Raw genomic sequence first — 18,194 nt, 5'->3', positions numbered from 1 at the left:
CCCAGGTTTTCGCGAGGCTGTTCCAGTATCTTTCAGCTTCTTTTTAACTTTGTAGACTGCACATCTGGATATTCTCAGATTTGCTGCAATCTCAGTAGGTGTCAGACCGGCACGCAGCAATTCAGGTACAGCTAAAGTTTTCTTCATTTTCAGCAGAAGCACAGGAATTGTAGAGACGAGAGATTACCAGCTGCATTGAGTGACCTTAATGAATCACTTAAGCATGACAACCTTTTTAGATATGTTTCAATGGCTTTTAAACAAGCAGTCAACTGAGTGTAAACTTTTTTTGGGGTCACCCTGTATGGAGTTTATTTAGCAATAATCAAAATATTCCTTACGAAAAATCTTAATATGAACAATTTATGTACATTTTTGTATGTATTTCATTTTATGTTTAATAATACTGTATCCAGGGGTGAAAGTGGGCCGGAAGTTCCGGCATGAGATCCGGGGCCGGAACCGCATTCCAGCATATGGTACTTTGATCCCGAAAATATAACGGCAACTGTCAAAACCCGATGTAAAAAATTTTTAAAAACTGCCAGTTTGCCACACAAGCATCTCATCTCCATGAAGAAAACAATCTACCAACGTTAGATTTACATACACAAGTGTTCACAACAAGCATAACAAAGTGGTTGTGTAGCGTCATCCGTTTCCACCGATATTTACCGTATTGGCCTGAATATAAGACTGTGGTTTTTTGCATTGAAATAAGACTGAAAAAGCGGGCGTCTTCTTGTATTCGCGGTCTAGACGTTAGACCCATTCACGATGCTAGATGGCGCCAGATATCATTGAAGCGACGTTTTGTCATAACAGATCACAGCTACTCTCAAGTTTAACCAGTTTGCATTATTTTATTGCAATGTTTTTCCTTATTCAGATATGTTTCAAGACTACAGTTTCAGTTAGACTTCCCTTTGATGCTTAATGCAGTTATTGCAATTTTGTTGTTTTATCACAACAGATTGGTATATTTACATTTCAAGAACCAGAAGCCATTCACTTATGAATGTGATAGCACTTTAGTTTACATATTTAAATGTCCAGATATTAAGATTTGAATGAGGCAAAATAACATGCTTTTTCTCTCAAATATATTGTTATAATAATTTGTTTCAGGTGTACTGTAATTATTTTCTGTATAAAAATTACTTTGGTGTTCAAAAAGTCTTTTCTTAAACTTGAGTCTTGAAAAAGGGGGTCGTCTTATAATCAGGGCCGTCTTATATTCGGGCCAATACGGTAATATACCGTATCTCTGGCCTTACCTAGCAAACCCCCAAAGGTAATAGTAGGTGACAATGCAGCAAAGTAAATGAAGATAAAAGCATTATTTATTTATTCCTCGGACAGCATGAAGCTTCCCAAGCTGCTGCAGTTAACTGAGTCTGACGAGTCGCGTCACTGCCTTGGACTCAGTTGTCCGTTTATTTGGCTGACATACTTGTGTTGTCCATCTTATTGTTTTAATAAGTATATGAGGCGTTGTAATCACGCTGACTTTTTTAATTAACACTTTTGGTTTCACCTGCGTTAGTTGCACAGTATACACTGAACTTTCTTCAACATAACATCATGTGACTCTATGAGTAACCACACTACATGGTGAGTAGTGTAGTTCTAATTCCTTACACCACAATACTGACATGTGATCAGAGGTAGTTTTCTCTGATTGGTTCAAATGCACGTTTTCTAGAACAGAAAAAAATAAAAATAAAAAAAGGCAATGCAACAGAAAATTGACCAGTTTGATAAGTAAGGAAAGAGTTGAAGAGCCTTATTTATTTTATCTACTGTCAAATATTTATTTGGACTCGTCAAGTGTCATTGTAGATTCTCAATGAAGGTATTACATTATAAATAAAGGGCTGTCAAACGATTAAAATTCTTAATCAAGTTAATTACAGCTTAAAAATTAATTAATTGTAATTAATTGCAATTCAAACCATCTATAAAATATGCCATATTTTTCTCTAAATTATTGTTGGAATGGAAAGATAAGGCACAAGACGGATATATACATTCAACATACGGTACATAAGTACTGTATTTGTTTATTATAACAATAAATCAACAAGATGGCATTAACGTTATTAACATTCTGTTAAAGCGATCCATGGATAGAATGACTTGTAGTTCTTAAAAGATAAATGTTAGTACAAGTTAGAGAAATTTTATCTTAACACCCCTTTTAATGTTTTCGTTTTAATAAAATTTGTACACTTTTCAATCAAAAGATAAACTAGTAGTTCACCATTGGTGATGTCAATAATTACACAATGCTCATGGTGCTGAAAGCCATAATATCAGTTGCACCCAAGCGCCAGCAGAGGGCGACAAAACACCAAAAAACACAAGTAACAAGTGGACTTTACACTGTGCCATCATTTTAATCTGTTTGAGCGGGGCATGTGCGTTAAATGCGTCAAATATTTTAACGTCATTAATTTAAAAAAATAATTACCGCCCGTTAACGTGATAATTTTGACAGCCCTAAAATAAATGTGTGGAATATGTACTTAGTAAAAAGTTGAAATATCTAAAAACGTATTATGTTCTAGTAGCTTCAATGTAGCCACCCTTTGCTCTGATTACTAATGTGAGCATTTATAAGGTTTTAGAGATCAACGACCGAATTTAAACCACTATTTTGTTAGAAACTTCAATTTTGGGTGAATTTTAAGGCACTACTTGAGCAAACCCCTACAATTCATCCATAAAAGCCCCAATCAGAAGCAGGTAGGAAAGACTTAACCAGCTAGCCAGTAAGCTAGCTAAGGATTACTCCTTTTTAAATAAAAAAATCCATTCTGAAATTCCTTAATCCTATTCATAATAATTGTCATTAAATCACTTAATGAATGTTTTGTCTCATTTTTAGGAAATGACAGTTAACTGGTCAAATTTATTTGTTTCACCGGTTTCAAAACCATAAAAATTTCCGTCATACCGTTTCTAAGTTATTAGCTATTTTTTATGTATCATAAATGCAAGGAAATATCCGTCGCTTGCAGCTGCAAGGCTCAACCCTCCTCCACCGGTTGTTGCTCAGTGTCAGTGAGTCAGCTGTGCTACACGATGGCTGGAGGAGGTGAAACTCTCGAACTTTTCCCCTCATCGAAGAAAACAAAATCGCCAGTATGGGAATACTTTAACTACAGAAAAGTTACGGACAGCCGCGGTTTAGAGAAGGAGAGCCAACCAACGTGTAAAACATGTTTGCGGAGGGTGGCTGCTGAGGAGGCAATACTTCCAATATGATTTCACATTTAAACAAAATTAAAGGTTAGTAAACACTAGGAGTGGGAACCTCTTGGTACCTCACGATACGATACGATTAGCGATACAAAGCTTACGATAACAACGATCTGACGATATGGCAATACAACAATTATCGATACATTGGTTAGGAAATCATTCTAGGATATTCTACCAACAGCTAAAAAACAGAAAAACAAGCTTCTGCTGTGAATAGAAATGAGTTTATCACTAGTAAACCTCCAATCCATTTGAACTGGATTGCATCCCTCCCACTTCAAACGGATTGACCATCTATGGCCGGTAGTGGCAACCGATGCCAGGCAATGAGGTAATTTTGGGCCATTTAAGGTCATTTACCTCTTCATTTTCACTTACTTCCTGTTGATTTTGGGGTATTTTATGGGTCTCTTCCCATTTATTTTGAGTTAAAGAACAGGAAATGACCTGGGAATCACCCAAATGAATAGGCAATGACTCAAACTCAACAGAAAATGACCTGTAAATGCCCTAAAATGAAGAGCAAGTGACCTGTAAATGCCCTTAAAATTGGACAGAATGACTGTGAATTCTCTGGTTTCGAATGAACGAACGTTCCCGGTCTAAATGGATTGGGCATCGAGCACCGTCAATGTAGCCTTAAGGCCGAGTTTACCTCCGCGTCAGACCTGCACCGTCAAGGAAGACCCGATTTACGACCCTGCGCAATAGCCTGACGCGGTCCTATTGATTTTTCAAACCATAGCGTCAGCCTAGCGTCACGTCTACGCATATGACGTGGGGGAAATGGACTGCGATTGGTTCGCTCAGACTATTGTTTCCGGTTCAGCCTGAAATCACCACCATTGTAAAACAGTATTTTTATACACCCAAAAATGGACCAAGCCGACAGGAGGATCATTGAATGTCTCGTCAAGACATTATTATGATTGCCAAATGGCAAGGTCGGCAATTGAAAAAAAAAATGGAAGAGCCACCGAGACGTGTGTGTTCGGAATCGAGTGGCCACACGAAGCGTTGACCCAGTCGGCCAAAAATTGCCAACTTTTTATCACTTTATGTCGTATTTTTGGTTGGTGCACTTCATCATTTATTGTGTACATATGTTTGCTGTGAGTCTGTGACTTATTTACGTGTCACACTTCAAGTAAATGAAGAATAAAGCACAGGTTTGGTGTCAAAACAGTTGTTTTGATCTTTAATTTTCAATAACGGACAGTTCACACATGATACATCATCAGTGATTGAGAGTGCCTCGGTGTTTTTTATGATAACGTTAAAATCAAGGCTCCCAACACAGTTTGGGAAGTTCCATAGACGCCAGAAATCTGCTATGGCTTCCCACTGGCTGGTTGTAGGACACGGCAAACAAATCGGGCTGGAGGGCTTTGCAGACCTTTGACGGAGTGCTCAACGCCAGTTTGAAGCTAGCTGCCACAGCTAGCTGTCTCCACCCGAGTCTAGAACTCTCTGTGCGGCATCAAAAGTCGGCCAGACTGCCTCGAAACCGTCTTCTGCATCGCCTGCCCCTCAACATTTGTATGAACAACATTTATTCAATGTTGATGAGCAGAAGATTTACATTCAAGCGTTCCATCTTGCATTGTTTATTTTTTCTCTGCTAAACTAGACTAGCGGAAGTCAACAAGCATGCCCTAAAACCGTACAAACATAACGCCACACCCGTCTAGTGGCTTGTGGGTGAATTACAGAGCAACACGTTCCCTCACCGCAGAACTATCGAATGCTCATTTACGCCGTAATCACTTCGCCGTCACCGCAATGCAGGAGTATAACTCAGGCTTTAGAGTTAACTGAGACACTAATATGGTGGAAGATTTAGGTAGCAACGTGTTGGTTCATTTTTATTTTTAGACAATGACACCTTTTTAAAACGATATCTCGATTCTTGGCAGGAGCATATCGATAACCTTTTGGGATACAAAGTATCATGATATATCAACCATTTCGATATTTTGTCACACCCCTAGTAAAAACTATCATGAACGTTTTCCACTAGCTACGAGAGTTAACTCCAGCATGTTTAGTGTGTCTAGCGGTGGTAACACATGTGTTTTTTTCCCCTCTGATAACTGTCTGTATTGGGAAAGATTGTGTGTGTATATTGTAAACATGATACAAGTCATACACACGTGCTTTTTATGGAAACTAATTCAATTATTATTGTTCTGGTGATCATAATGTGAAGCTGTGGCTGTGGATTTACGTTCACCTAAAGGACTGCATTTATTTTATTTATTTATTATTATTTTTTTTTAGAATATTTGTTATTTTTTGTTATTTTATTTATTTATTTTTAGTTAACATTGTATTTATGTTTCAATTTGCTAATGTTTTGAATGATAAAAATCATGTTCATTGGAAAAAAGGTTGTTTTTAACCCAGATATCTCAAAGTAAGACATTTTAGAGCTTTAATTGCAATACAGTGATACCGTAAAACTGTGATATTTTTGCTTAAGGTTATCGCACCGTCAGAACCTCATACCGGCACATGCCTATTCACACATTATATATATAATGTGCCTGTAATGTAATGTAATCATTGTGACAATCCATTGCTCTCCCAAAGGCTCTCCCACATATTGACTTAGACTTGTAATGACATGCCAGTGAAACTGTCCTAAAAAAGCTCACGTTGGTAATTGATTAGACGTATAGATTTTAAGAATTACGTAATGAAAATACATTAGCCACATGGAGGCTGTCAAAATGAATTAGTGGGACAAAAACAGCTCATGCTTGTCCAAATACAATAGCTACGTCAATGGGAAAACAGAATATGTCACCTATATCGTACAAAATGCATGGCTATCATATGCCAAATAAGACGGTGTCTAATTCCTTGATTTGTACAGTGAGAGGTTCATTAATCAACATATTGTTGACAATTGTGTCTTGAAAATTTGGCTCGATGAAAAGGTTGATGGCAAGCACGCGCAAAACAACGCAACTAATGCGGCTAAAATAAAGCCAAAATTCCAATTGGGCCATCGTGCGGTCATTGTCAGCCTTTCCACGTAAATTCCCGGCATATCACTGGCAGCCTCCACAGGGAAACCAAGCCTCCGTCATTACAGTCATTATGAGACTGACATCAGATTTACAACGTGGAAAGAAACACATCGAGATGCTGTTAGCATTTGGCTCGTCGTTCGCTCGGGCTACTTGAAGGATTCATCAGGAACGGCTTTTGTGCAATTCTCTTTTACAGTTCCACCTCCTTTAGTCAAGAGGTTGTTTTGTCCAAGTTTGGTACCATCATACTGGACCATGTGGTCTTCATGAGTGGAGTGATGTCACCATTGGACTTGGTGGACAGTAATGAATTTGAGATGACATCAAAGGGAGTTAAAGATTGTTGTACTTGATGTTCTCTATTCACAAATTACACTGTTAGCATTTTTTCCTGCGCAGCCTATCCCCAGATATTCAGTATAACTCTCACTTATCGTGGTTTCTGAAAAGCCGTTTCATTCTAAGTTCATGATAGATGTGTTTGAAGTGACATAAAAGTGTTTTGAGATCATAGTCTGTACTGTATTACACTTTCCAACATGTATTTTCTTTCGACAGCCATCCAAGCGACATGAAGCATCGTTTTCATCGCCACCACTCATCGACCAGTCTTCATGGCAGTTTTAATCACAACCATGTCCAGGACACCAACCTGCCCCTTGTTGCTGAAGAAATGGAAGAACAACAGGATGGCAAAGGACCCATGTATGACCCCAAACAGGATGTTTTTGTCAGCCTGTTTGTAAGTATGCTTCAGTTATTGCATGTCACCAAATTGCGATAATTGCAACTTGATAGTTTTTTTTCAACAAATCCTTACTAAAATTTCAGTTGCCGTAATTTTCGCACTATAAGGCGCACCTGACTATAAGCCGCCACCCACCAAATGTGACACGAAAACAGCAGTTGTTCATAGATAAGCCGCACTGGCAGTGTTGTTAATTTTACTTTAAAAAAGTAATTAATTACAGTTACAAATTACTTCTCCTAAAAAGTAATTGTGTTAGTAACTCAGTTACTTGAATGTAAGAGTAATTAGTTACTTGGTAAAGTAACTAGTGATAATTTTCATGTTTTTTTTTTTTTCTCAAAAAAAAAAACAACAAACAAACAAACAAAAACAAAAAACAGGTCACACAATGTGAAGTTTAAAGGGTTTTGGGGACAATTGGCCCTAGCCCAATTCTTTACCCTCCACTTAACTAGACACAAGGGTATTGCGATAACTAGATAGTAACCTTTGCTATGTGTGGAAGTCATTTAAAGTTGTGAATCAATCGTTAAAGTTGAATTGCTCCCGTTATTGCATTAGTTCCCTTCTGTCTACTTTCAACATGTGTAATTTTTAAAACTGTTTCATCGCTTAAAGAAAGATTTAAGTCAAGATTTTGCCGATTTAGGAGCATTTTAGATTTTAAAAAAAAAGTTACCTAGGCTCGCTAGGAAGGATCTCTACATCAGAGCCTTCCTGAGAGGTCCACTGCTTTAAGATGGCGGATGTTTACTAACGCATGTAGTTCTTAAAACATGTTGCCAATGCAGCCGTGTCTGTCATTTGCATCTAGTTCTATAATATGTGATATCTACCGTATCATGTGGGCGTAGTTTGTCGGCTATGGCTACAGTCAGGTATTATTGGAGCCACCTAGCATCGCGTATGCAACGGCGTCTTCCCCATTCCTGCTCTGCTCTCTCGTCTCCGTGAGTCCATCTGTCTCATTTTCTCGCGTCAGTCAACCAACTTAGTAACGCACGCCTTTCCCACCTCAGTAACAGTGACGTCGTTGCCAAGATGAGAAAAGTAATGGTAACACTTTATAATAACTATCCGTTTTACTAGTTAATAGATCATTAGTAAACTGTTGATAAATGATTTATTGTTGATTTGTGAAATATTTGTTAACAGTTTGTTAAGCATTTACAGGGTGTTCTTAACATGAAACAGTTTGTGTAGAAACTTAAGTTTTTGTGTGTAACGTTTGGCATTTCAATCTTTTTAGGTTAAGAAATGCCGTTCACTTCAAAAGAAAAGGCATTTTGATAAAGCATTTTGCAGGCAGCGCTCATGTTGCACATGACAATCTGCCGTACAACCAACAAATATTTGTACTTTTCTTTGTATATTTAACCAATAAAATTTATGACCTTCAACATAAAGTGTATATAGTTTTATTAAGATCCATCAACTTGCATGGGCATTTAGAATGGGGTCAACCATATTGGAACACCCTGTAAATGCTTAACAAACTGTTAACAAATACTTCACAAATCAACAATAAATCATTTATCAACAGTTTACTAATGATCTATTAACTCGTAAAATGGATAGTTATTATAAAGTGTTACCAAAGTAATTAATTAGATTACTCAATACAGAAAAAAATAATGCCGTTATATTCTAAAGCCTTTATTAACAACACTGCGCACTGGACTATAAGCTGCAGCTGTCCTCACTGTATTATGGGATATTTACACCAAAAGATATTGACCGCTAACGCTTTATTTGACAGCAGCATCATACGACTGTCATAAGACCAAATGAAACTTCATGAAGCTTTGAACCGTTTGGCTGCAAAGCTTGCTTCAATAAGCTTCATTTGACCATCAGCACTCCCTTGGGGGAGACAGTCAACCTCTTCTGCCACCTGCTGTCAACACTGTTGTTGTCCAACATGCCTCCTAGCATGCAGTGCAGCACTATAGATGTAAAAAAAACAATCAAAATTCATGTTCTGTGCTAATTGTTTCTTCAGTTACTGTTCCAGTTGATTCATGAATTGCTATTTATTAGGGGTGTAACGGTACGCAAAAATCTCGGATCGGTACGTACCTTGGTTTTGAGGTCATGGTTCGGTTCATTTTCGGTACAGTAAGAAAACAAAATGCAAAATATAAATGTGCTAGTTGTTTATTACACACCTTTGTGCTTTCAACAATAGGAACAATAGCCTATACAAAGCTAGAATTCTGCTCAAAAAGTAGCGGGTATTTAAAGATAATCCAACAACAATTTGCCTTTCAGACCCCGCGTATTGGTCGGCTTTCTTTCTGAAAGAAAGAAGAAAAAAGAAGTCCTGTGCGGAAGAGAAAAGCAATCCCGATGACAAAGATTTTAACATGTATTTTACAAATGAAATGCCTCAATGAATCATTTTTTTTTTCTTATGAATGGTTTTCAAAAGCTTTATTGGTGGATTTTCTCAAGTTAAAAAGCACCACAGAGAAATTAATAAATTTAATTGTGTAAGCAGGATCTGTGTATTATTCTTATTATTTAATTACAGGTGTTTTAGCTCATTTCAATTTATTTTATTTAAATGGGCTATTATTTATTTTATCATGTGCTTATATTTTACAAATGTGATGTAGTATTCATTTTAGGGCTGTCACAATTATCGCGTTAACGGGCGGTGATAAATTTTTTTAATTAATCGCGTTAAAATATTTGACGTAATTAACGCACATGCCCCGCTCAAACAGACTAAAATGACAGTACAGTGTAACGTCCGCTTGTTACTTTTTTTTGGTGTTTGGCGCCCTCTGCTGGCGTTTGCGTCCAACTGATTTCATGGGTTGGTACCATGAGTGAGCATGGTGTAATTATTGACATCAACAATGGCGAGTTACTAGTTTATTTTTTGATTGAAAATTTTACAAATTTTGATAAAACGAAAACATTAAGAGGGGTTTTAATATAAAATTTCTATAACTTGTACTAACATTTATCTTTTAAGAACTACAAGTCTTTCCATCCATGGATCGCTTTAAGAGAATGTTAATAATGTTAATGCCATCTTGTTGATTTATTGTTATAATCAACAAATACAGTACTTATGTACCGTATGTTGAATGTATAGATCCGTCTTGTGTCTTACCTTTCAATTCGAACAATAATTGAAAAAAAAAAAGGCATATTTTATAGATGGTTCGAATTGCTATTAATTACGATTAATTTATTTTTATGCTGTTATTAACTCGATTAAAAATTTTAATCGTTTGACAGCCCTAATTCATTTATATTGTATATTTTATGTCGTATAACTTTAGTTCCTATGTGAATATTAGTTCCTACTTGTTTTGTTGTGGTAGGAGGGTTTTGTTTTGAACACGGGGCCGTGTTGGTTATTATTATAGCAGAGGGGACAGCAGTAAATCAACAAAGACAAGTCAACTGTGCCCCGATCTACCACTCAAGAGATCTGATGGACTCAAAAAGTGGGTTACGATTGCATATTAGTTTGAAAATCGACCGGATCCACCGTATTTTTACACGAGTGACTTCCGGTCTGCCCGATCCTAGCTACTGGTAGTAGTATTGACGCAGGAGGGTCGCGTCACGTGTCAAATAATAAACTCTGCCTTCTTTTCGCGTGCGTCGCGTTGAGCCGCTTCTGGGACGCGTCTAACACACAGCCGCACTGCGACTGGTGTGCATTGGCTGATTGACTTTAACGCCCGCGTTTCATTGCGTTCTTGTGGCAGCCACGTTGTCGCGCCGTTGACGTTTCTGGGTTATACTGTCCTACAGTGTTGGTCCTCATTATAGTAGAGAAGACGGAGTAAATATAATCTACACAAAGAAACTGTAACCCAATCGACTCACAGCCTCGAAAAATAAGGGTTACATTACGTCAGAAACTCGTTCGGTACGTCTCCGTTCCGAACCGAGCACCACGTACCGAAACGGTTCAATACAAATACATGTACCATTACACCCTTACTTATAACACATGTCATTTAGTGTTATCTGACAAATTATCTCACTTCTGAATGGATGTAAAAAGATAAATGGCGTCAGTAACATAATTTGCTGGATGACATTTAATGACATCTGTCATTAGCATTCAGTAATGCACATGATAGTGTCATGTCTTAAATATCACCGTCGCCACTGTCAAATAAAGTGTTACCAAATATAGGGTTGGGCATCGTTTGAAATTGAAAGATTCCAGTTCCAATTACGATTCCACGTTTCGATTCCGGTTCCGAACGATTCTCGATTCCGATTCTTTTAAGAGGCAGGGTCAAAAAAAGGCAGGGTAAAAAAGAAATTGCATGGTTTATATTAGAGATGTCCCGATCGATCGGCATCCCTATCGATCGGGTTCGATCACGTTGTTTTCAAAGTATCGGAATCAGCAAAAAAATATCGGCCATGCCTTTTTTTAATATATATATATATATATATATTTTTTTGTAATTAAATTGTTTTCTGATTGTATTTAACGTTACAAACATAATATGTTACACTCATCCAGAGTCTTTAGGCTTAAGGTAGGGTTATCAAATTTATCCCAATAACGGCGGTAATTAATTTTTTAAAAAATGTATCACGTTAAAATATTTAACGCAATTAATGCATGCGCTGCACGACCCACCCACGCATTGTCGCACTCAATCTGTAATGGCGCCGTTTTACCTATATAGAGAGATAAAAGGCAGTGTAAAATGAGTAGAGTGAATTTTGGCAGCCTTTGGAGCCTTTTTTTAATTGGCTAAAGCCTTGCAATCCCTCTCCCTACGATTAGAAATATTATGGGAAGCAATGTGGGGAAGCAAGGTAGTAAATGATCTTTTTCTTAACACCTTATATTATTTCCCAACGCAGAGAAGATATATCAATAGCACAGCAGCACTACGCACAGTCATGGTTCCACTTCCCATCATGCATTTGGGCATGGCTACAGTATCATTTACTGAAAGCTCAACAAATACACTAGATGGCAATATTTAGTCACAATATAAAAAAGTTACAAGTCTTTCAATCCGTGGATCCCTCTCACAGAAAGAATGTTAATAATATAAATGCCATCTTGAGGATTTATTGTCATAATAAACAAATACAGTACTTATATACTGTATGTTGAATGTATATATTCGTCCGAGTTTTATTCATTTTTTTCTTAATGCGTTGCCAAAATGTATGTGATCGGGAAAAAATATAGGGAATGATTGGAATTATATCGGGATCGGCATATACTCAAACTAAAACGATCGGGATCGGATCGGTAGAAAAAAAACATGATCGGAACAACCCTAGTTTATATTAAAGTCTTAACTTCTCGATTATTTTTTGAATTATATGAACTTCTCACAGAGGTAATTTTAACTTGTATATAAGTATCAGACTTTAACCTTGATCATTTTTTTTCCGCTCGGCGGTCACGGCATCGAAACATGGAATCGAAATTTAAAAATTCGAACGATTCCGGGAGCATCGGAGTGATACAACCGGTTCCCATCGATGCTCGATCCCCAACCCTGACCAAATACCATAATAAGCAATTAATGAAACAACTGGAACAGTAACTGAATAAATCATTAGCACAGAACATGAATTTTGATTGGGATTTACATTTGTAGCTCTGCAATGCATGCTAGGAGGCATGTGTTGCCTATTCATCCAAATAAATAAACAAATAAGCCGCAGGATTCAAAATGAAGGAAAAAAAGTAGCGGCTTACATTCCAAAAATTACGGTAATTTTGCACCATATTTACCCAATATCGAAAGTCCTCAAAGAAACTTAAACAGTGCAAGCAGATTACATCATCTACATGCACTTGTCTTTTATTTGTTTTTCTTACGGGAATCCCGCAATATAATTTGCCCCAGCCATGATCAGTGTCACTCTTAAATTTAAGTGTTTTTACTGCCTTTAAATCCATGTGAGAGTCCTGTATGTATTACATTGAAATGCTCCACGATGAGTGGTGGAGATTCATGTTCAAGTCAAAAAGAACACTTGACCGCATGCGTTGAATTATTTAATGAGTCACTTCTTTTGAAGACTTTTTGATGCATGGACTGTGAATTTTTAAATGTTCTTGATGATGTAAAATGTTGGCATTTGTCATTATGTGTTTTAAATTCAAAGGGGGGTGTTGTGTGCGTCAATATGCAATATCACAGGGAGGCGCCATATGGCACTGTTGGCTCAATAAAAACATATAATTGGTCCCAAGCTGCATTGTGTTGTCACATAATGTTGCGCCGAACAATCATGTGGATCCTCTGTGTACTGTTCTTTCTCCAAGAAATCCCTCCACCCCGTATCTCCGGAGAGCCATCCAGCGGCGGCCAGATCTTTGAAACTACTCGCCAAGATACCAAGAGATGCTGAAGCGGTTATTGTTTTAGTTGGTAATCGCCGTTGCTTTTGGACAAAATATTACTTAATTTTCTTTTGGCCTTTCACGTTGAATCAAAATGATTAAAGTGCATCATTAAATGTATGTTGTCATTTTACAGTCCACATCAATTTGATATATTGACACCAAGTTTTGTCTCATTCTGTCGAGTTTTTTTAACAGCTGAAAATAAAGTCATCTGTTTGTTTATACAGTGAAAAAAAAAAAGTATTTGAACACCCTGCTATTTTGCAAGTTGTCCCACTTAGAAATCATGGAGGGGTCTGAAATTTTCATCGTAGGTGCATGTCCACTGTGAGAGAGATAATCTGAAAAGAAAAATCCAGAAATCACAATGTAGGCCTATGATTTTTTTTTACTATTTATTTGTGTGATACAGCTGCATATACAGTGGGGCAGATAAGCATTTAGTCAACCACCAACAGTGCTAGTTCTCCTTCTTGAGAAGATTAGAGAGGCCTGTAATTGTCAACATGGGTAAATCTCAACCATAAGAGACAGAATGTGGAAAAAAAAAAAACAGAAAATCACATTGTTTGATTTTTAAAGAATTTATTTGCAAATCATGGTGGAAAATAAGTATTTGGTCAATATCAAAAGTTCATCTCAATACTTTGTTATGTACCCTTTGTTGGCAATAACGGAGGCCAAACATTTTCTGTAACTCCCCACAATTTTTTCACACACTGTTGCTGGTTTTCAATTCAATTCAATTTTATTTGTATAGCCCTCAATCACAACAGAAGTCTCAAAGGGCTTTACAGAGGCAATATGATACACAATTAGAAATGAAGCAACAAAGATGAATAGATGCAGTTCAAGTCCTGGGTATCCCCTATCCTTAAGACCCTCCATGCCGTCAAGGAAAAACTCCAAAAACTCCAGAGTCAATTGGGAGAAAAATGAGAAACCTTGGGGAGTACCACAGTCAGGAGAGATCCACTCCCAGGACGGATAGACAGGAACCCCAGAACGGCTAATGGGAATTAGCAAGCGAAATTATAGTCCGTAAAAATACAGTGGAGTGAAGGTGCAAAAAGAAGTCCCTCTAGTCAGATGAGACGGGGGTAGCAGCGAGGTATTTTGGCCCATTCCTCCATGAAGGTCTCTTCTAGAGCAGTGATGTTTTGGGGTTGTCGTTGGGCAACTCAGACTTTCAACTCCCTCCACAGATTTTCTATGGGGTTGAGATCTGGAGATTGGCTAGGCCACTCCAGGACTTTGAAATGCTTCTTACGAAGCCACTCCTTTGTTGCCCTGGCTGTGTTTTTGGGATCATTGTCATGCTGAAAGGCCCAGCCACGTCTCATCTTCAATGCCCTTGCTGATGGAAGGAGATTTTCACTCAAAATCTCTTGAAACATGGCCCCATTCATTCTTTCCTTTACACGGATCAGTCGTCCTGGTCCTTTTGCAGAAAAACAGCCCAAAAGCATGATGTTTCCACCCCTATGTTTCACAGTGGGTATGGTGTTCTTTGGATGCAATTCAGTATTCTTTCTCCTACAAACACGAAAACCTGTGTTTCTACCAAAAAGTTCTACTTTGGTTTCATCTGACCATAACACATTCTCCCAGTCCTCTTCTGGATCATCCAAATGCTTTCTAGCGGACCTCAGAGGGGCCTGAACGTGTACTGGCTTCAGCAAGGGGACACGTCTGGCAGTGCAGTATATGAGTCCCTGGCGGCGTATTGTGTTACTGATAGTAGCCTTTGTTACTGTGGTCCCAGCTCTCTTTAGGTCATTCACTAGGTCGCCACGTGTGGTTCTGGGATTTTGCTCACCATTCTTGTTATCATTTTGACGCCACGGGTTGAGATCTTGCATGGAGCCCCAGATCGAGGGAGATTATCAGTGGTCTTATATGTCTTCAATTTTCCAATAATTGCTCCCACAGTTGATTTCTTTACACCAAACATTTTACCTATTGCAGATTCAATCTTCCCAGCCTGGTGCAGGTCTAAAATTTTGTCTCCGGTGTCCTTCGAGAGCTCTTTGGTCTTGGCCATAGTGGAGTTAAGATTGTGACTGACCGAGATTGTGGACAGGTGTCTTTTATACCGATAATGAGTTAAAACAGGTGCCATTAATACAGGTAACGAGTGAAGCCTCGTTAGACCTCGTGAGAAGAAGTTAGACCTCTTTGACAGCCAGAAATCTTGCTTGTTTCTAGATGACCAAATAATTAATTTCTACTCTAATTTGGAAATAAATTCTTTAAAAATCAAACAATGTGATTTTCCGTTTTTTTTCTCTCATGGTTGAGGTTTACCTATGTTGACAATTACAGGCCTCTCTAATCTTTTCAAGTAGGAGAACTTGCACAATTGGTGTTTGACAAAATACTTATTTGCCCCACTCTAAGTATTTGAAGACCTGAGAAACGAATGTTAATATTTGGTACAGAAGCCTTTGTCTGCAATTACAGAGGTCAAACGTTTCCTGTAGTTTTTCACCAGGTTTGCACACACTGCAGGAGGGATCTTGGCCCCCCAATCAGTCAGGTTTTTGGGGTGTCACTAAGAAACAGTTTGAGCTCCCTCCAAAGGTTTTCTATTTTCTGTTGGGTTTAGGTCTAGAGCATGGCTAGGCCATGCTAGACCCATGCTAGACCCTTGTTATGCTTCTTACGGAGCCGCTCCTTGGTTTTCCTGGCTGTGTGCTCCAGGTCATTGTCATGTTAGAAAACCCAGGCATGACCCACCTTCAATGCTTTGACTGAAGGAAGGAGGTTGTTCCCCAAAATCTCACAATACAGGGCCCCAGTCATCCTCTCTTTAAAACAGTGCACTTGTCCTCTCCCATATGCAGAAAAACATCACCAAAACATGATGCTACCACCCACGTGCTTCACAGTAGGGATGGTGTTCTTGAGGATAACACTAATCATTCTTCTTCCTCCAAACACGGTTAGTTGAATTATGACTAAAAAGTTCTATTTTACTCTCATCTGACCACAAAACTTGCTCCCATGACTCCTCTGTGTCATCTAAATGCTCATAGGCAAACTTAAGACGGGCCTTGACATGTGCTGGTTTAAGCAGGGGAACCTTCCGTGCCATGCATGACCTCAAACCATGACGTATTAGTGTGTTACCAGCAGTAACCTTGGAAACGGTGGTCCCATCTCTTTTCAGGTCATTGACCAACTCCTGACGTGTAGTTCTAGGCTGATTCCTTGAGGTGTCAAGGAATCAGCGACCTTCGAGGTGATATCTTACATGGGGGCTTCACTCCGATTGAGATCGACCGTCATGTTTAGTGTCGCCCATTTTCTAATGATTGCTCCAGCAGTGGGACTTTTTTTCAACAAGCTACTTGGCAATTGCTCCGTAGCCCTTTCCAGCTTTGTGGAGGGAACAATTTTTTCTTTGGCTTCCTTTGGTCTTGACCATGTTACAAGTTTGAGTCTTACTGCTTGTATGGGGTGGACAGGTGCCTTTATGCTGCCATTGACCTCAAACAAGTGCATCTGATTCAAAGATTATACATGGAGTGGAATTAGACTTTTTTAATAGGCGGACTAACAGGTCTTTCAGTGTCAAAATTCTTGTTAATAGACAGGTGTTCAAATACTTACTTGCAGCATTGTGATTATTGGATTTTTCTTTTAGATTATCCCTCACAGTGGACATGCACCTACGATGAAAATTTCAGACTCCTCCAAGGTTTCTAAGTGGTAGAACTAGCAAAATAGCAGGGTGTTCAAATACTTATTTTCTTAACTGCATGTAGTTATGGCATGCATATTCTGTATTTTGTTTTCCTCCAGGCTGCGTTGAATTCCTGGAGCAGCCAGCAATGGCCTTCGTACGTCTGAATGAGGCTGTGCTTTTGGAGTCGGTGTTGGAGGTCCCAGTTCCTGTTCGCTTTCTTTTTGTCTTACTTGGTCCGAGTCAGTCAAATGTGGACTACCATGAGATTGGACGTTCCTTCTCAACCCTCATGTCTGATAAGGTATGAATAAAAGATTATTGTATTAATTCAGTGATTGGGACTGTGACTTCATCTCTACCACTTGTGTGTAGTTTTTCAATCCTCCAGGATCATAGTTTTCCACAAAGGTTGGCTGTCAACTAACAGTTAGCTGAGGTCACTAACACCCTCAAATCCAGAGACACAACCTCAGCAATTATGCAGTGCAGTGTAGTGAGAATCGCAATGAACTCTACATTGGACAGACTAAGCATTTGCCTCACAAATGCTTGTCCCAGAATCACCGAGGAGCATCTTCGGTCCAGAATTGGCTGTTTCATTTGCATCTCAAGAAGTAGAGACATTTAACAACAGATAACAACATCCAAATTCATCCAAATTCTGGATTAAGAGGACCTCTGGAATGAAAGAGGTGTAAAAAAATGCCAACTTAGATAGGTCATCTCTAAACAAATAGTCGTTTGAGGCACCTACAGTGGGGTAAATAAGTATTTAGTCAACCACCAATTGTGCAAGTTCTCCTACTTGAAAAGATTAGAGAGGCCTGTAATTGTCAACATGGGTAAACCTCAACCATGAGTGACACAATGTGGGGAAAAAACAGAAAATCACATTGTTTGATTTTTAAAGAACTTATTTCCAAATTAGAGCGCAGCCCATCCCTCCTCCCGCTGCCCACCGTCCCCCCCCCCGGGACCCAGGGTGGTCCCCCGGGCCACCTGCGCGCCCATCAACCGGCCTTCAGGGATGGCAGGAGGGGACGCATCACCAACCCCACGCCTACACCCACCCCCGCCCGC

General features: G+C 38.7%; 1 protein-coding gene across 2 annotated transcripts in view; it reads left to right on the top strand.

Annotated features, from left to right (window-relative positions):
* slc4a3 (solute carrier family 4 member 3) overlaps window positions 1-18,194 on the top strand; it is a 94,092-nt gene that overhangs the window by 40,878 nt on the left and 35,020 nt on the right. For both annotated transcript variants that reach the window (XM_057852194.1, XM_057852195.1), the window contains 3 exons: window positions 6,864-7,047; window positions 13,343-13,448; window positions 17,231-17,415. In XM_057852194.1, the coding sequence (XP_057708177.1) occupies window positions 6,864-7,047; window positions 13,343-13,448; window positions 17,231-17,415 (475 nt within the window). The remainder of the gene's footprint in view (window positions 1-6,863; window positions 7,048-13,342; window positions 13,449-17,230; window positions 17,416-18,194) is intronic.

Source organism: Corythoichthys intestinalis, chromosome 12 (assembly GCF_030265065.1).
Source record: "Corythoichthys intestinalis isolate RoL2023-P3 chromosome 12, ASM3026506v1, whole genome shotgun sequence".
Taxonomy (NCBI): domain Eukaryota; kingdom Metazoa; phylum Chordata; class Actinopteri; order Syngnathiformes; family Syngnathidae; genus Corythoichthys; species Corythoichthys intestinalis.
Note: the sequence above shows the minus strand (reverse complement) of the source record. Positions and strands in the feature narration are given on the sequence as shown.